General features: G+C 38.8%; 1 protein-coding gene across 1 annotated transcript in view; it reads left to right on the plus strand.

Annotated features, from left to right (window-relative positions):
- LOC126091983 (uncharacterized) overlaps positions 1 to 17,273 on the plus strand; it is a 288,438-nt gene that overhangs the window by 119,569 nt on the left and 151,596 nt on the right. Inside the window, exons 10-11 of the mRNA XM_049907347.1 lie at positions 12,661 to 12,850; positions 12,934 to 13,089. Of these exons, the coding sequence (XP_049763304.1) occupies positions 12,661 to 12,850; positions 12,934 to 13,089 (346 nt within the window). The remainder of the gene's footprint in view (positions 1 to 12,660; positions 12,851 to 12,933; positions 13,090 to 17,273) is intronic.

The raw sequence follows: 17,273 nt of genomic DNA on the forward strand, positions 1-17,273 counted from the left end.
GACTCCAGCGTCAAAGACATTTTACACAACACACAAGCTTCCACTTGTAACCAGTCTCTTTGATATTCTTCGTCACATCTTCTAATATTAATCAATATTCTGTCACTCTCTAACATATAAGCAAATTAGCATAAAATAAGGCAAAAAAAAAAAAATCTGACAAAAATATAAGAAAACATTTACAACTTCCCTCATTAGATTTGGTATCGACAAATCCAGTAGAAAATAACACATCTCCCAGATCCATTACAAAGTGTCACTCAACATTGATGCTGAAGAACATACACTACTGGCCATTAAAATTGCTACACCAAGAAGAAAAGCAGATGATAAACAGGTATTCATTGGACAAATATATTATACTAGAACTGACATGTGATTACATTTTCATGCGATTTGGGCGCATAGATCCTGAGAAATTAGTATCCATAACAACCACCTCTGGCCTTAATAACGGTCTTGATACGCCTGGGCATTGGGTCAAACAGAGCTTGGATGGCATGTACAGGTACAGCTGCCCATGCAGCTTCAACACGATGAGAATGTGCTGGCCAGGGCAGCAGTCGAACATTTTCTGTATGCAGAAAGGCCCGTACAGGACCTGCAACATGCGGTCGTGCATTATCCTGCTCAAATGTAGGGTCGTAACACATCTGAAATGTAACGTCCACAGTTCAAAGTGCCATCAATGCGAACAAGAGGTGACCAAGACGTGTAACCAATGGCACACCATACCATCACGGCGGGTGATACGCTCGTATGGTGATGACGAATACACGCTTCTAGTGTGCGTTCACCACGATGTTGCCAAACACAGATGCGACTATCATGATGCTGTAAACAGAACCTGGATTCATCCGAAAAAATGACGTTTTGCCATTCGTGCACCCAGGTTCGTCGTTGAGTACACCATCGCCGGCAAACGTCCCCATCTGTTGACTCAGGGATCGAGGCGTGGCTGCCCGATCCGTTACAGCCATGCGGATAAGATGCCTGTCATCTCGACTGCTAGTAATACAAGCTGTTGGGATCCAGCACGGCATTCCTTATTACCCTCCTGAACCCACCGATTCCATATTCTGCTAAGAGTTGTTGGATCTTGACCAACGCTTGCAGCAATGTCATGATACGATAAACCGCAATCGCGATAGGCTACAATCCGATATTTATCAAAGTCGGAAACGTGATGGTACGCATTTCTCCTCCTTACACGAGGCATCACAACAACATTTCACCAGGCAATGCCGGTCAACTGCTGTTTGTGTATGAGAAATCGGTTGGAAACTTTCCTCATGTCGGCACGTTGTAGGTGTCACCACCGGCGCCAACCTTGTGTGAATGCTCTGAAAAGCTAATCATTTGCATATCACAGCATCTTCTTCCTGCCGGTTAAATTTCGCACCTGTAGCACGTCATCTTCGTGGTGTAGCAATTTTAATGGCCAGTAGTGTATGTGTTACTTCTGCTTCATGTTGTTATCGATCAACACACCCAAAAATTTAATGAATTATTTTTCCTTCATGCTTTATTGTTAAAGGGGAGGTTTAGCCTTTTACTTTAATTTGTTGGTATTTATTTACAGCCTAGTTACAGGAAACCATTAATAATTTTCAAGAAAATTTCATTTACCTTTCATAATGTTTGCTCCACAAAAATTTATGTGAAATTCATATAATCAGCAAAGAGAAGTGTTTCAGCTTCTTACTAATCTAATGGGAAATTATAGTGATAATGATAATAACATGCATACAGGTTTATTACAGATGATTGAAATGTTGCTCTTCTTCTTCTTCTTCTTCTTCTTCTTCTTCTTCTTTTTTGTAACTGTGTTGTTGGATGTAATGTTGCCAAACTTGACAGTTATACTAGGAAACTCAAAAGTTGCTAGTTGTTGTCGTAGTTCCCACATTCTTCCAATAATTAACAGGTAGTAAAGAACATAACAGGTGCTGAAAAACTTTCTGTTGTGCTTGAATTTTATTAAAATTACTCTTACACACCAGAGGAATGACATTTCAGGGCGAGGTTTCCAAATATGGTCAGTGTGGCCATTCCGTTTGGTAATGACAAAGCAGTTCACAGCCATGGTATACTTCTGTAAGAGGAAATCTGTGACTCAGATAACTTAAACAGTATAAGTCAGCTTCTTGCTTCAGTTTAGTCTGAGCGTCTATAGGATTAGCTTGGGGACACATATTGAACATTTGTAACAAAAGCTCATGAGTTTCTCAGTGTGATTGCAAAGTTCAGCAACAAGCTACAATAAATTTGTGAAACAGTTCCATTGTTTGTAATAACACTAAATAATGAGAATGAAAGTGCCTTCAATATTGAGCCCTGTGGTAAGATAGTGGCAATTTGTTCTCTCATCAAAGCACTGTTGCCATATGTTGCATTCCATTCAGTTAGTTAGATAAGATGATGGGTCATGTGGCCTTGTAATTCTGAGGTATTGACATTTTTCTAACAATATTATGAAAAGGAAAGTTGCTACTCACCATATAGTGGAGACACTGTGCCGCAGATAGGCACAACAAAAAGAGTGTCACAAATAAAGCTTTCGGCCAGTAAGGCCTTCGTCAACAATGGACAAAAAACACACACACATATATTAACGCAAATGCAACTCACAGACATGACTGCAGTCTCAGACAACGGAAACCACAGTGTGGCAACCTGCAGCACTTCACTGTCCGCCACCCCTACCTTACTATACCTCCCCCTCTCCGCCCCAGCCTCCTCCTTACCCCCACCCAGTCACCACTCCCATCGTGCACTGATGCTGCTGCTTGCAGTGTGGTTTCAGTTGCCTGAGACTGCAGCTGTGTGTGTGTGTGTGTGTGTGTGTGTGTGTGTGTTTCGTCTATTGTTGACAAAGGCCTTACTGGCCGAAAACTTTATTTGTGACAGTCTTTTTGTTGTGCCTATCTGCAACTCAGCACCTCTGCTATATGGTGGATGACAACTTTCCTTTTCATAATATTGTTTTGAATTCCATCGTGGATTTTCCATTGTCTGACATTTTCCTAAATGTGTTTAAATTCACTGTGCAGTGGAGAGTTGATCAACTGCCGTATCAAAGGTAAATAATTTATTATGAATGAGATTTTCACTCTGGATCGGAGTGTCAGGGTGTATATGACCCAGGACAACCGGGAGATCCGGGAAAAACCTGGGAATTTTTTCATCAGGGAGAAAATCGGGAAAAACCCGGGAACTTTTTAGAATTCCAGGAATTTTTCAGATTTAGTTTCTGTTAAACTTTTGTAATTGCGACTGGTAAGAACCAATATTCTAACAAAGGATGTTACTGTATCCCGCTATTGCAGAATAACACTTCAACAATAAAACATAACCGAGAGAAAGAAACAAAAATAACTTAAATTGCAAAGAAATGTGCCATATACAATGACACATGCAAGCGTGTGCCAGCAGCAAAATGTGTCAAAGGCTTTAGGAAGACTATGCAAAGCTTCATAACAACAAATTGCCTACGATGAGCGTGATGTCACAACTGTTTACATTAGATTTGTTTTAGCAGTTACGAGTGGGATCATGTGCATGCGCAGTTGAGTTGCATTTGAGCAGTAGATTCTCCCGTTTCTGGCTACAGGAATGTGGCTGTTGGCTGTGCAAGCAGTCACAACAAGCAGCTAGATGCTACAGGGAAAAGGGGGCACCAAATTCATATTCTTGAGGAAAGAAAGCTTGTTTCACAAAACGCTTAGCATCCAGTGCACGTTGGTTAATTGATTATTCATATGATTTTGAAATGAACCCCTGTTAGTTTTTGAACATTTTTGAACACATTTTAAGTTGATTTCTGAATGCGTGCATATTGTATGTGATGTCTCTGTCAGGAGAATCCTCATCACATCTAGAAATAAACTTTCCGCAGACAAAAGGGGATGGGGCTATAAGAGCTGAGCGGAGTAAAGCCGAACGCATGAATGCCAATCGCTGTCTGATTATGTGGTTGATTGGGTTTGCGAATGATCAGCGTTGTTATAATTACTAGCAAACTCCATAGATTCAGACTACGAGAATGGCAATAAACGACTAACAGGAATAACAGGTGAGAAAGATTACGTATTATCTTCTCTGTGTATCCAGGAAAATGAAATTTTGACAGAAAATATTTAGCCAGATCGCTACACTTGTAAGGACCAGTTGTACAGTCCCCGACTAGCAGCAGCATAAGTTCTATTCTGGAAGTAACGCGGAAAACATGTTGTACGTACACGTAACAATGCCTAACTGGAGAATGCTTGTGGAATAACTAAACCTGTGATTCTGGCCGGGTTAGTGAGGTTAATCGGCGAACAAATTTTGACGATGGCAGGAATAGCTACAGAATTTGTGATGATAAGATTGTTTTTTAGATCGAGGAAGGAGAAGAAACGGTGACATCACACAAATTATGGAAGAATAAGACGATTCCAAATTTATATAAAAATTTCATAATACCACTTTTGGTTTTATGCTTGAGGAACTGGTGCGTGTGAATGAAATGTGAAACTATTTCCTAACTTAAAGCTTTTTGCTTGTAGTAGGCCTAATAGGCATTTGATATTGGTACATTTCTTCAATTCTTAGCTCCTAGCCTTTTTTCCCTCTAATCTTGCTACAGCTTTACATGGCGTGCTTTCCTTTCTGCGAAAGAATCTATTACCTCATCAGAGTTCGTCCAACATTTTGCTACATGAAAAATCGAAATGTCATTATCTAATACTGAAAAAGATGTTGATACAAATAATACCAAAGATGGTGTGGTTTCTTGATTTGATTATGTCTATTTTGTCACTGTCTGATAGATAAAACAAAATAGGCCTTTCTAATATTGCAGCAATTTTGCAACACACACCAAATACACGAGACTGTTTTGGCACAAGAGGTCATTTTTATAACACGGCAACTGCTGAAACGAACATATTTCTAACAGGTCGCGGGAAAATATTGCGAATGGTAGTTTGAAAAGCGTTACTTTCAAAGTAAATATCCTTATACGTTGGTTGAACTATGTGCGAGAATGTACCATGAATTTCTTAAATTACACAGCATTTGACTCTCATTTAAAAATCAACTCTTTAATGACGAGCCATGTAGAATTTCGAACCCTGAAGATCACATTTATGTCATTATTAAAAATTTTACTGGCACATTTGTGTGATATATCTTAAAGTGTAACGCACAAAAAAGATTAACATTATATGTGAAAGCTTAGCTTCCCTTGTAACGTATTAACCTTAGAGACCAATATTAAATTAACATGCGGTGTTTGGTGGGATTCCAATGTATACTTTCGTAATACGAAAATACGCAACGTACGTGTTGCTGCACATAAAAGATATTTCCAAAACGTGTCTTTTTCCCTGAATTTCGTTTTCTAAAGTGCCAGGAAATTCAATGCCCGTGCATAAATCCATAACAGTTCAAAGGACTGATAAGTTTTGCAGGGAAAATATACTGTCACTTAACATGGAAAAAGTGTGTTTTCACCTGGGAGAAAGTGTATTTTTAACCGGGAAACCCAGGATTTTTTTTTTCCTTGTCTGCGTAGACACCCTGAGTGTGCACCGGTATGAAACTTCCTGGCAGACTGAAACTGTGTGCCGGACCGAGACTCAGGAACTCGGGACCTTTGCCTTCCGCGGGCAAGTGCTCTACCATCTGAGCTACCCAAGCACAACTTACGACCCGTCCTCACAGCTTCAAGTCTGCCAGTACCTCATCTCCTACCTTCCAAACTTCACAGAAGCTATTCCATAGGAAGGAAGAAGTTTGGAAGGTAGGAGATGAGGTACTGGCAGACTTGAAGCTGTGAGGACGGGTCGTCAGTTGTGCTTGGGTAACTCAGATGGTAGAGCACTTGCCCGCAGAAGGCAAAGGTCCCGAGTTCGAGTCTCGGTCCGGCACACAGTTTTAGTCTGCCAGGAAGTTTCAATTTATTATGAAGTTAAAAAAAGTTCGTAAACTACACTTACTCCATTTTTTAAATATGAGCAGATATTTCCTTAACAATGGGATATAGCATTTAATATGTAAGTACAGAAGTAAAGGTTACCAGCTCAAATGACACGGCCTGTTGGATATGGTTTATCATCATCTGTTTAACAAAACTGGTATTGCATGAGACTATACAAGATTATCCAGGAAATGTATCCACTCTCTCTCTTCCAGTGGTATAGGTGTCCTATAATGTAATCAGTACTTTTTAAACTTTTGTATTATGCAGAATGTGAAAAGCCAGGAGAAACAAAACATCACAATAGAAACGGTCTTCTTATGACTTTGATTTCGATGCATTGTCTTCATGTGGTGTACCACAGCTGTATATTTGTGAAAGACATTGTACAAGTTCCACATCAGCTGTTTTTACACATATTTACTTTATTTACTTATGCACAATTGATCGCTTTTGGCGTTATACACCATTCTCACTTGCTGCAGATGTCAAAATGTCACAATATATACCAGTGTAATTAAATAAAGTAAATACACTTAAACAACAGCTGGAATGGAATCTGTAAAATGTCTTTCAATAACAGCACTTTTCAGACTCTGATAGGTCATGGGCAAACTTTACTTTTGCTGCATGGCACACCATATGCCAGTTTTAAGCTTCAGAATTTAGTTATGAAGACTAGAAAAACATGTAGCACTAGTATTTTATGACAGGGCTCTTGCTGCTCGCTGATTCATTCTTTCACTTATCACTACATTACTTCCATATTATAGTATTCTTACATGGGTCTTGCTACTAGTTAATTCGTTCCGATATTCTGATGCCAGTGAACTGAAGCCTTTTATATGCTTGTTTTGGTAAAAGCAGCAGTATTTTAAAAAGTATCAAAATATTATTCATGAAATAATAAGTCTGATTACATGTATTTCACAGGTATTACCTTCATTTTTCCTTCAAGATGTCTTAAAAATTAGTGCATGAAATGGAGACTATTTACTAAAGCAAAGTAGAGTGAAACACGATCTTCAGTGACTATCACTTTGTCCTCTGTCTTGTGTCTCCCAAATTTTCCTAATAAAAATTCACGCATTTGGGCTTCGCAGCGCAACTCCTCACATGCCACCGATAAAAAAATGTCTTTCACAAAATTTTGTCTGGCGAATATGTCCAGCAGAAAAAGGACATTAAAGAGTGTAAATCTGGCGACACTGTAACCACATGTATGGTAACTGCCTTTGTCAGCAAATATGAGTCGTGCTGTACAGTTTGTGCAGTGGATAGAGTTTTGGGATTAACATGCAAGAGGTCGAGGGTTTGATTCTGGTTTGTGGCATAATTTTTTATTTGATAAATGTACCCCTGTGGAATGGTCAACAGTGATTGCAGCATCTTCTAGAAAACATTTGCACTTACATTCACAACCTTAGAAACAGAAGATTGGTCAGCTTTGAAAGAAGCCCTTTCAACATTTGCACTTACATTCACAATCTTAGAAACAGAAGATTGGTCAGCTTTGAAAGAAGCCCTTTCCATGTCATGGGCGTGAATTTATTTGCACCACTTCATCTACTAGATGCGAAACCTGTTTTCTTTGTACCCTCCTTCAATGGTCCCACAGATTAGTACCAACTATTATTCTTGCCTCGTTTAGGTCCATTATATTTTGTAAGGGCCTTATGTTACCAGTAGTACTAGCAACGTGCTTTGCTTTGTGAATAGTGTCCAAACTCAGTTAATATTTGAATGTGTTATCACCATGGTCCCACTAATTATGCCTTTCAGCATTGAGACTGGTAACTGCATGCTGTTGAGTACATATCTCAATGCATTATTATTATTATTTTCTTTACTTTCTCAGACTGTTAAGTCTGGTTAAAAATGGAACGTGACGCGGACCTTGATCAAGCGTGACTTCCTTGTAACTGTATGGTATATGTTATATTGCATTTAGGAACTTTCGGGTCATTGAACATGTATCAATAATTACAGATTTTTGTAGTTGTATATATATGTTTGGATGTAGCTGTATTGCATTGATGTACTGGTGGATATTGTGAGGTATGACTCCTGTAGTTGATAGTATAATTGGTATAATGTCGACTTTATCCTGATGCCACATGTCCTTGACTTCCTCAGCCAGTTGGATGTATTTTTCAATTTTTTCTCCTGTTTTCTTCTGTATATTTGTTGTGTTGGGTATGGATATTTCAATTAGTTGTGTTAATTTCTTCTTTTTATTGGTGAGTATGATGTCAGGTTTGTTATGTGGTGTTGTTTTATCTGTTATAATTGTTCTGTTCCAGTATAATTTGTATTCATCATTCTCCAGTACATTTTGTGGTGTGTACTTGTATGTGGGAACGTGTTGTTTTATTAGTTTATGTTTTATGGCAAGTTGTTGATGTATTATTTTTGCTACATTGTCATGTCTTCTGGGGTATTTTGTATTTGCTAGTATTGTACATCCGCTTGTGATGTGATCTACTGTTTCTATTTGTTGTTTGCAAAGTCTGCATTTATCTGTTGTGGTATTGGGATCTTTAATAATATGCTTGCTGTAATATCTGGTGTTTATTGTTTGATCCTGTATTGCAATCATGAATCCTTCTGTCTCACTGTATATATTGCCTTTTCTTAGCCATGTGTTGGATGCGTCTTGATCGATGTGTGGCTGTGTTAGATGATACGGGTGCTTGCCATGTAGTGTTTTCTTTTTCCAATTTACTTTCTTCGTATCTGTTGATGTTATGTGGGTTGTAGAAGTGGTTATGAAATTGCAATGGTGTAGCTGATGTATTTATATGAGTGATTGCTTTGTGTATTTTGCTAGTTTCTGCTCGTTCTAGAAAGAATTTTCTTAAATTGTCTACCTGTCCATAATGTAGGTTTTTTATATCTATAAATCCCCTTCCACCTTCCTTTCTGCTTAATGTGAATCTTTCTGTTGCTGAATGTATGTGATGTATTCTATATTTGTGGCATTGTGATCGTGTAAGTGTATTGAGTGCTTCTAGGTCTGTGTCACTCCATTTCACTACTCCAAATGAGTAGGTCAATACTGGTATAGCATAAGTATTTATAGCTTTTGTCTTGTTTCTTGCTGTTAATTCTGTTTTCAGTATTTTTGTTAGTCTTTGTCTATATTTTTCTTTTAGTTCTTCTTTAATATTTGTATTATCTATTCCTATTTTTTGTCTGTATCCTAGATATTTATAGGTATCTGTTTTTTCCATCGCTTCTATGCAGTCGCTGTTGTTATCCAATATGTAATCTTCTTGTTTAGTGTGTTTTCCCTTGACTATGCTATTTTTCTTACATTTGTGTGTTCCAAAAGCCATATTTATATCATTGCTGAATACTTCTGTTATCTTTAGTAATTGGTTGAGTTGTTGATTTGTTGCTGCCAGTAGTTTTAGATCATCCATGTATAGCAAATGTGTGATTTTGTGTGGGTATGTTCCAGTAATATTGTATCCATAATTTGTATTATTTAGCATGTTGGATAGTGGGTTCAGAGCAAGACAGAACCAGAAAGGGCTTAATGAGTCTCCTTGGTATATTCCACGCTTAATCTGTATTGGCTGTGATGTGATGTTATCTGAATTTGTTTGGATATTAAGTGTGGTTTTCCAGTTTTTCATTACTATGTTTAGAAACTGTATCAATTTAGGATCTACTTTGTATATTTCCAATATCTGTAGTAACCATGAGTGGGGTACACTATCAAAGGCTTTTTGGTAATCAATGTATGCGTAGTGTAGGGACCTTTGTTTAGTTTTAGCTTGATATGTCACCTCTGTATCTATTATCAGTTGCTCTTTACATCCTCGTGCTCCTTTGCAGCAGCCTTTTTGTTCTTCATTTATAATTTTGTTCTGTGTTGTATGTGTCATTAATTTCTGTGTAATGACTGAAGTTAATATTTTGTAGATTGTTGGTAGGCATGTTATGGGGCGATATTTAGCTGGGTTTGCTGTGTCTGCTTGATCTTTAGGTTTCAGATAGGTTATTCCATGTGCAAGTGTATCAGGGAATGTGTGTGGGTCTGCAATGTAACTGTTAAATAATTTAGTGAGATGTGAATGTGTTGAGGTGAACTTCTTTAGCCAGTAATTTGCTATTTTATCATTTCCAGGGGATTTCCAATTGTGTGTAGAATTAATTGCTCGGGTGACTTCATGTTGCAAAATTATCACTTCAGGCATCTGTGGTATCATCTTGTATGAGTCTGTTTCTGCTTGTATCCACAGTGCATGCCTGTTATGTTGTACCTGGTTTGACCATATGTTGCTCCAGAAGTGTTCCATGTCTGTTATGTTTGGTGGATTGTCTATTTTAATGTGTGTGTTATCTATTGTTTGGTAAAATCTCTTTTGGTTTGTGCTGAATGTTTGGTTTTGTTTCCTTCTATTTTCACTTTTTTTGTATCTTCTAAGTCGTTCGACCAATGCTTGTAATTTCTGCTTCTTTTCATCTAATTGCTCTATTGCTTCTTGTTGTGAGATTTTACCTAACCTTTTTCGTTTTTTGTCTGATATTTCATTTCTTATAAATTGTGTTAGCTGTCCAATGTCTTTTCTCAGTTTTTCTATTCTCATCTGTAGCCTGTGTTGCCATGCTGGTTTTGTGGGCTTCTTCTGTGTGTTGGTTTGTTCTGATCTCTGCCTAGTGTGTATACTTAGTGTAGTGTGTGCTCCTATATAAACCAGTAGTTGTAACTCTTCCATAGTTGTATTTTCATTTATTTTGTTGTTTATGATTGTGTTGATAGTTTTTATTGTTGTTTCGACTTGTGGGTTATTTGGCGGTCTATGCAAGAATGGTCTAATGTCTGTATTTGTGTCTTTGTATTCTATATATGTCAGCTGAAATTTCTCTTCTATATCTAACACGTGTGTCTCTTCGTGTTCTATTTGTGCTTGTTCTGGTGGCTGTCTTAAGATTTCGTTTTCCTCTGATTGTTTAATTGATGCGTGTTGTTCTTTGTTTGTTTGCTCTGGGATGTTTTGAGTCCATTACTGTATTTTCTTCTTCTTCCGATTGCACATTATTTTGTTCTAGTATTTGTTGTACCTGTTGTTTGATGTTTTATAATTCTGACTGGGGTATCCTGTTATTTTTTATTATTACACGGATCTGATCAGCTAGTCGTTGTTCTGTTAAAAATTTTAATTCCGGGTATCTGGTAATAAATGTTGTATATACTTGTGATCTGTATCCAGTTGTGTTGGTTCCTAGGTTTGTTGCTTGGTAATAGCAGAACATGAGGTGTCGATTAACTTCATCTGACCATCTCATCCTCTGTCTTTGTTTTCCTTCTAGGGTGGTTGCAGGAAGCATATCCTGCAAAACACCTCTATTTGGATTTAAATCGTTTTCCAGTTGGCTAGCAGTGTCGTTACCATTGTGGGCGGGCATAGGGTTCAAGCGTCGTCTCCGACCGTGACGGCGCTTGTCCGAGGCTTCTTTAGTTCTGTCCTGAACCAAGTAATCACACTAAAAGGGGGGGTTAGCCCTTGTAGTGGTTTGTTCTTTTAGTCGCCTTTTACGACTGGCAGAACATACCGGAGGCCTATTCTTTTCCCGGGCCTCCACGGGGGTTATTATTATTATTATTATTATTATTATTATTATTCTATCGATGGGATTGTGGAAACATCACATCTATTAACGTTAGGGAAACAGTGTAATTCGAAACTGAACATTTCTCATTAGCAGTGTCAGGATGAACCATGCAGAACAATATCTGTCAGATGGGTAATGCACATTATGTGGAACAACGTGCAGGACTGACAGCGTGTTTGTACCGCATGCGCTGCCCACCAGACAAGGACTAGTTGCGAGTGGAGTAACATGCCCATGACAGACTCCAGTGTACATGTGTACACACATCGAATTTTCTCATTGCAAACCTCTAAACCAGTGTGGCAGATGTATGGCATACACAAACGATGAATATGTGGATATGCTTCTGGTCCGTGGTACATCTGATAACTGGACTGGTTTTGCTGCTTGTGAATACGTTGCTGGATATCCTCATTGATGCCATCCAGATAAACGTGTTTCGTCATCTGCTGCTGTGCCTTCGGGAGTCAGGTTCTCTCCTTCCACCACTGCGTGATAGAGATTGTCCAACCCAACCCAGGATCGAGCCCTTGACCACCTGCAAACTAAGCCAAAACTCTATCCACTGCAGCAACTGTACAGCACGGCCAACATGTGCTGACAGAGGTTGTTACCATACACGTGGTTACAGTGTTGCCATATTGCCACTTTTTGACATCCTTTTTCTGCCGGATATACTTGCCGGACGAAATTTTGTGACAGACATTTTGTTATCACTGGCATGTGAGGAGTCGCACTGCGAAGCCCAAGTGCGCAAATTTCGCTTCACCCTGTGTGTGTGCGTGTGTGTTTTTCCTTTGGGGAAGGGGTGTGGCAAGGAGAGGGAAACGGGAATGGGGGAGAGCATGTTTTCTTCTGCAGGCACACAACTTTCATCTGCCATGAAAACCTGATAACCTGTATTAATTGTTACCAAGGTTACCTTTCACATTTGCTTGCCTGCTGCTTATAACACTTTGATTTTCAGATTCTTATGTTTTTCTGTTCCACATACATTTAGCATACTTTGCACTGAAATATATTCACATTGACTTCAAAATTATGATGATATCTTTTTCACTTTTATGCAGAGTAATGAAGGTGATCAAGTTGAGAATGAAGATCATCCTGGCCTGAGTGTCCGGTGGGAAAGGCTACCTGACAGACTGGATACTCTTCTTTTGGCTATCACTAAAGAATTTGGTGTCCCACCAGTGTTGTATGCAAGAACTGGAAGGGCATCTACATTAAATCTAATTGTTGGTACTTGTACCAGTAATGGTTAGTAGTTTGATGTATTTTGTTCCCATCAACAAGAAGTCATATCCATTTATAAAGAAGTTACTTCGTATTTTATTTTATAGGTTGTGCTGGTGACTCAATGAAAGTAATACCTGTGGCTGAAACCAGTGATGTGTTTCACCTGGATGGGTGGAAAGTTACTGAGGATACTCTTGGTGTAATGCAACAACAACCTGTGTCCAGTGATAGGAGTACTGCTCATAATTTAAAGACAGACGGTTAGTACATGTGAACTGAGTGCAAAAGCTGACATTGAAAGTTTTTTCAAGTTCATTGTTGTCAGAATCTAGTTATAATAGCAAAGATTATTTTACATATTCATAAAAAAATTACATATTATGTATTCAGTTCTGTTAGACTTAAGCACAGATTTTCAGTTTTTGCACGTTGATCTGTAATGATATTGTATGCAGCTTGTGGAAGGAGATGAAAAGAACTGCTACTTAGGACAATTATTAGTGATGGATGGAATTACAGTGTAAATCTGCAGAGGCAAAGTGGTACCTGCTAAAACCTCTGAAACAGAAAACATACTGGTTCAAGCAGCTTGGTATGAAGAACCACGTGGCACATGATACTATCAGTTTAAAATAACGGGGTTATCCGGAAAGTAATCTCCAATGGCCTATAAATAAAATTTTGGAATAACTACTTTTTTAGAAATATTACAACTACATTACTACTTGGCACATAGTGGAGGCATTGAATGGCTAACAGTCACATTGAAACCAGACTGCCAGATATTATTCAGCTGCCAGAGCTAACTTCTTCATCAGATGTAGAAAAAACACAATCTTATGAAAAGGAAAGTTGCCACTCACCATATCTGAGACACACACACACACACACACACACAGCTGCAGTCTCAGGTGTCTACAGTTGTCTGAAACTGCAGTCATGTTTGTTTGAGTTGCGTTTGTGTGTGTGTGTGTGTGTGTGTCTTCTATTTTGGTGAAGGCCTTAGTGGCTGAAAGCTTTATTTGTGACAGTCTTTTTGTTGTGCCTATCTGCAATGCAGTATCTCCGCTATATGGTAAGTGGCCACTTTCCTTTTCATAACATTGTTACATTCAGTCGTGGATTTTCCAGTGTTTGATATGTAGATAAAACACCCATACATTTTCACATCCATAGCTTGTGTGTGTGCACGTGCACACACACACACACACACACACACACACACACACGGCCACCGCTGTCTGTGTACACTAAGGGTTTCACTCCTGGAGACAACGGTGTCCGTGTGTGTGTGTGTGTGTGTGTGTGTGTGGGGGGGGGGGGGGGGGTTGGTTTGGTGTACATCTGACGAAGGACTTAACCCAGTTGCTGAATAATATCCAAGCGGTCTTTCACCCTCCCCAGTATGCCTTTCTACCAATCATTAATTCTTCATATTATGAGTAGCAGCCTATCAATTTCATATTGCTATTATCTCACCCCAGATTTTCCATTGTTTCAAAAATAAGCTTTTGCATTGCTTTAGCACATTATCACTGTTCAGATGTAAGCATTTATAGTATCTCTTAACAAGCAGACAAATTCTTTCTGCAGAATAATCTGTTGCTTTAAATAGTAGCAGGATAGATGCTCAGAAATTTCCCATTCGAACGAACACAATCTGTTGAATGGTATTTCCACTATTTGACTGTACAAACGTCTTTATTTTATGTTACAGCAGAGTCCTGCTAATCCGAACTCCGGTAATCTGAACGTTCAGTTAATCTGAACATGAAAAATGTTAGTCTAAGTATGGAAAACTGTATAGTAAACTGCTGTACATACACACTATTTTAATTTACACAGTACAGTATACATGTATTAGAAAAACTGGCAAGAAAACATACGGTTTAAACAATGCATAACAATGAAAGAGAAGCTGTCAAACTTACTAAAATATAGTGGACATTTTATCCCTACTTTTTAGATGACAAAAACTGTCATTGTTTTTTGGCGTAATGAAGACAGTCTGTTATATGACACATAGTTGTGCCATTGTCTCATAAACATCAAATCAGCAGGTGTAGCAGTGAGCTGTTGCTCCATACAATATAGTGCGAGGTCAAGGGCTTCTGCTGCGTCACTGTGTGGCACCAGCTCTCCTTTGTTGCTTTCAGGCTCATTGTCACTTCCGTCACACCAATCCACTTCTTCCTGGTCTTGAGTCACAGCAGCAACTAAATCAGCATGAGTAAGGTTCTCCACACATGTTCCATCCACTCATCTACGTCTCTTTCACTAGCTTCTTCACATCCAGGGATTGTCTGTATAATTTGTAGTAGATTTTCCTCTTCATTTCCACTAGGTTGTCCTGAAATTCAAGAGATGTCCACAGTTTTCTGCATGATTCTCTCAGAGTATTTTCTGAAATACTCTTCCATGCCTCAGCAGCCCAATAAACAACATAGTTCACATTGGTCTTTTTTATTTTGTCCACTAAAGGAATACTATCATCTTGGAAAGCATTCTTAAAAATTGTTTTCTGTAAATCAGTTTTAAAGTTAGCTGTAAGCCCTGGTCCATTGGCTGTAGAAGTGGTGTAACATTCGGCGGCAAAAAATTCGTCACAATTTCTCCATCATATAATTCCTCAGTGCTGGGGTGAGATGGAGTGTTATCAATCAAAAGGAGTGCATGGGGAGACGAATGATTTTCCTTAGAAATCCGTCAAACAGAGGGAACAAACTGGCTGTGAAACAATTCTTTGAACAGCTTACCATCCATCCATGCTTTTTTTCTGGTTGCAATATTATACGGGCAGGGCCTTCATGTTGCAGTTTTTAAAAGCTCTGGGCTCTGCAGATTTGCTGATCAGCATTAAAAGTAGCTTGTGATTACCAGCAGCATTGCTGCACACTAATAAAGTCACATAATCTTTGCACATTTTAAAACCGGGAGCATGGTCTTCTGCTTTTGTTGCCAGGCTTCTTGTTGGCAATGCCCTAAAATTAAGGCCAGTCTCATCAGTGTTATAAATTTATTGGGGAGAATACATTCTCTCTCTTATCATTTTTCCAAACTCACCCAAGTATTCCTTCGCTGCATCATGGCCAGAAGAAAGCTTCCCTCCTGTAATTGTTAGCAGATGGATTCCATGATGTTTTTTGAATCTGTCCAACCAACCCATACTAGCACTAAAAGACTCATCACCATTCATTAACTTGTTCAGGTAAACAGCCTTCTCCTGAACCAGTGCTCCACTCAAAGGGGTTCCCCTTTCTCTTTCCTACGTAAACCAAAGGAAAAGAGCTTCATCCACTTTATCATACTGGGACTGTTTCATAGTTTGCTGAATTTTGAGTGTTTTTCTCAAAGATGTTGCTTTACCAACACCCAGTTCCGTTGCCAGTGTAGATACATTCTCACCATTGTCTGTCCACTTCAAAGCGTTCAGTTTTTCTTTGAGAGTTAACATTGTATGTTTCCGTTTACTCATGACGAAAATATGTACACCACTATACCTGAACGAATACAATACAACTGTTACGCATGCCAGCGATCGATAACTAACATAACCAAGTGCTTTGCAAGCTAACTGGCAATGCACTGACCTCAGGCACTACAAAGATCTCAACATTGCACAACAGCAAGGGCAGGGAGTGAGAGTGAGCCATTGTTCCCACACTTGTTCCCATTTGTTATCATGATGTACCTACTTATCTGCGTGGTATACTTCATTCTAGAAACTTGTCACTGTAATTCCGGCTAATCCGAACAAATCGGTAATCCGAACAAGGTCCCAATTAGATCGGATTAATGGGACTCTACTGTACTGTCATGGTTTTGCCCTTAAGTCATTATCAAGTACATTAATGTTGGATACATCCAGACTTAGTTGAGTGAAGACATTTTTGATCTGTAGTGAACTGGGTGTCCCAGCATGCAGGTAAGTACAAAATCACCAAAATGTATGGCTGGCAATAGCAAACAAATTTTCCAGTCACAGAATGGACATTAATGCTTTAGTTTGTATTGAGTGAGCATTTCATTGCACATGTAACTACTGTATTGATGTTTATTCTATTGCACAATTCTTCTATGGCTGGAAAACATGCTTGCTACCTGCCTACCGCGTATTTTGGATATTTCGTACTTTACCTGCATGCTGGGAGATCCTGTTCAATAGGTCTTGACAATGTCTTCACTTAACTGTCAGTCAGGTTCATTATTTAGTGTCAGTTGCCATTTTTCACAGCATACAGGCATCTTATCAAAAATCTTTTTGCAATTTCTTCTGATGACTTTACTAGATAATAATGACAGCATCTTCTGCAAACAACCTAAGACAGCTGCTCAGATTGTCTCCCAAATTGTTTATACAGATAAGGAACAACAGAGGGCTATAAGACTACCTTGCAGAAAGACAGAAATCTCTTTTGTTTTACTCGATGACTTTCCATCAGTT

This window comes from Schistocerca cancellata, chromosome 7, assembly GCF_023864275.1.
Source record: "Schistocerca cancellata isolate TAMUIC-IGC-003103 chromosome 7, iqSchCanc2.1, whole genome shotgun sequence".
NCBI classification, from domain to species: domain Eukaryota; kingdom Metazoa; phylum Arthropoda; class Insecta; order Orthoptera; family Acrididae; genus Schistocerca; species Schistocerca cancellata.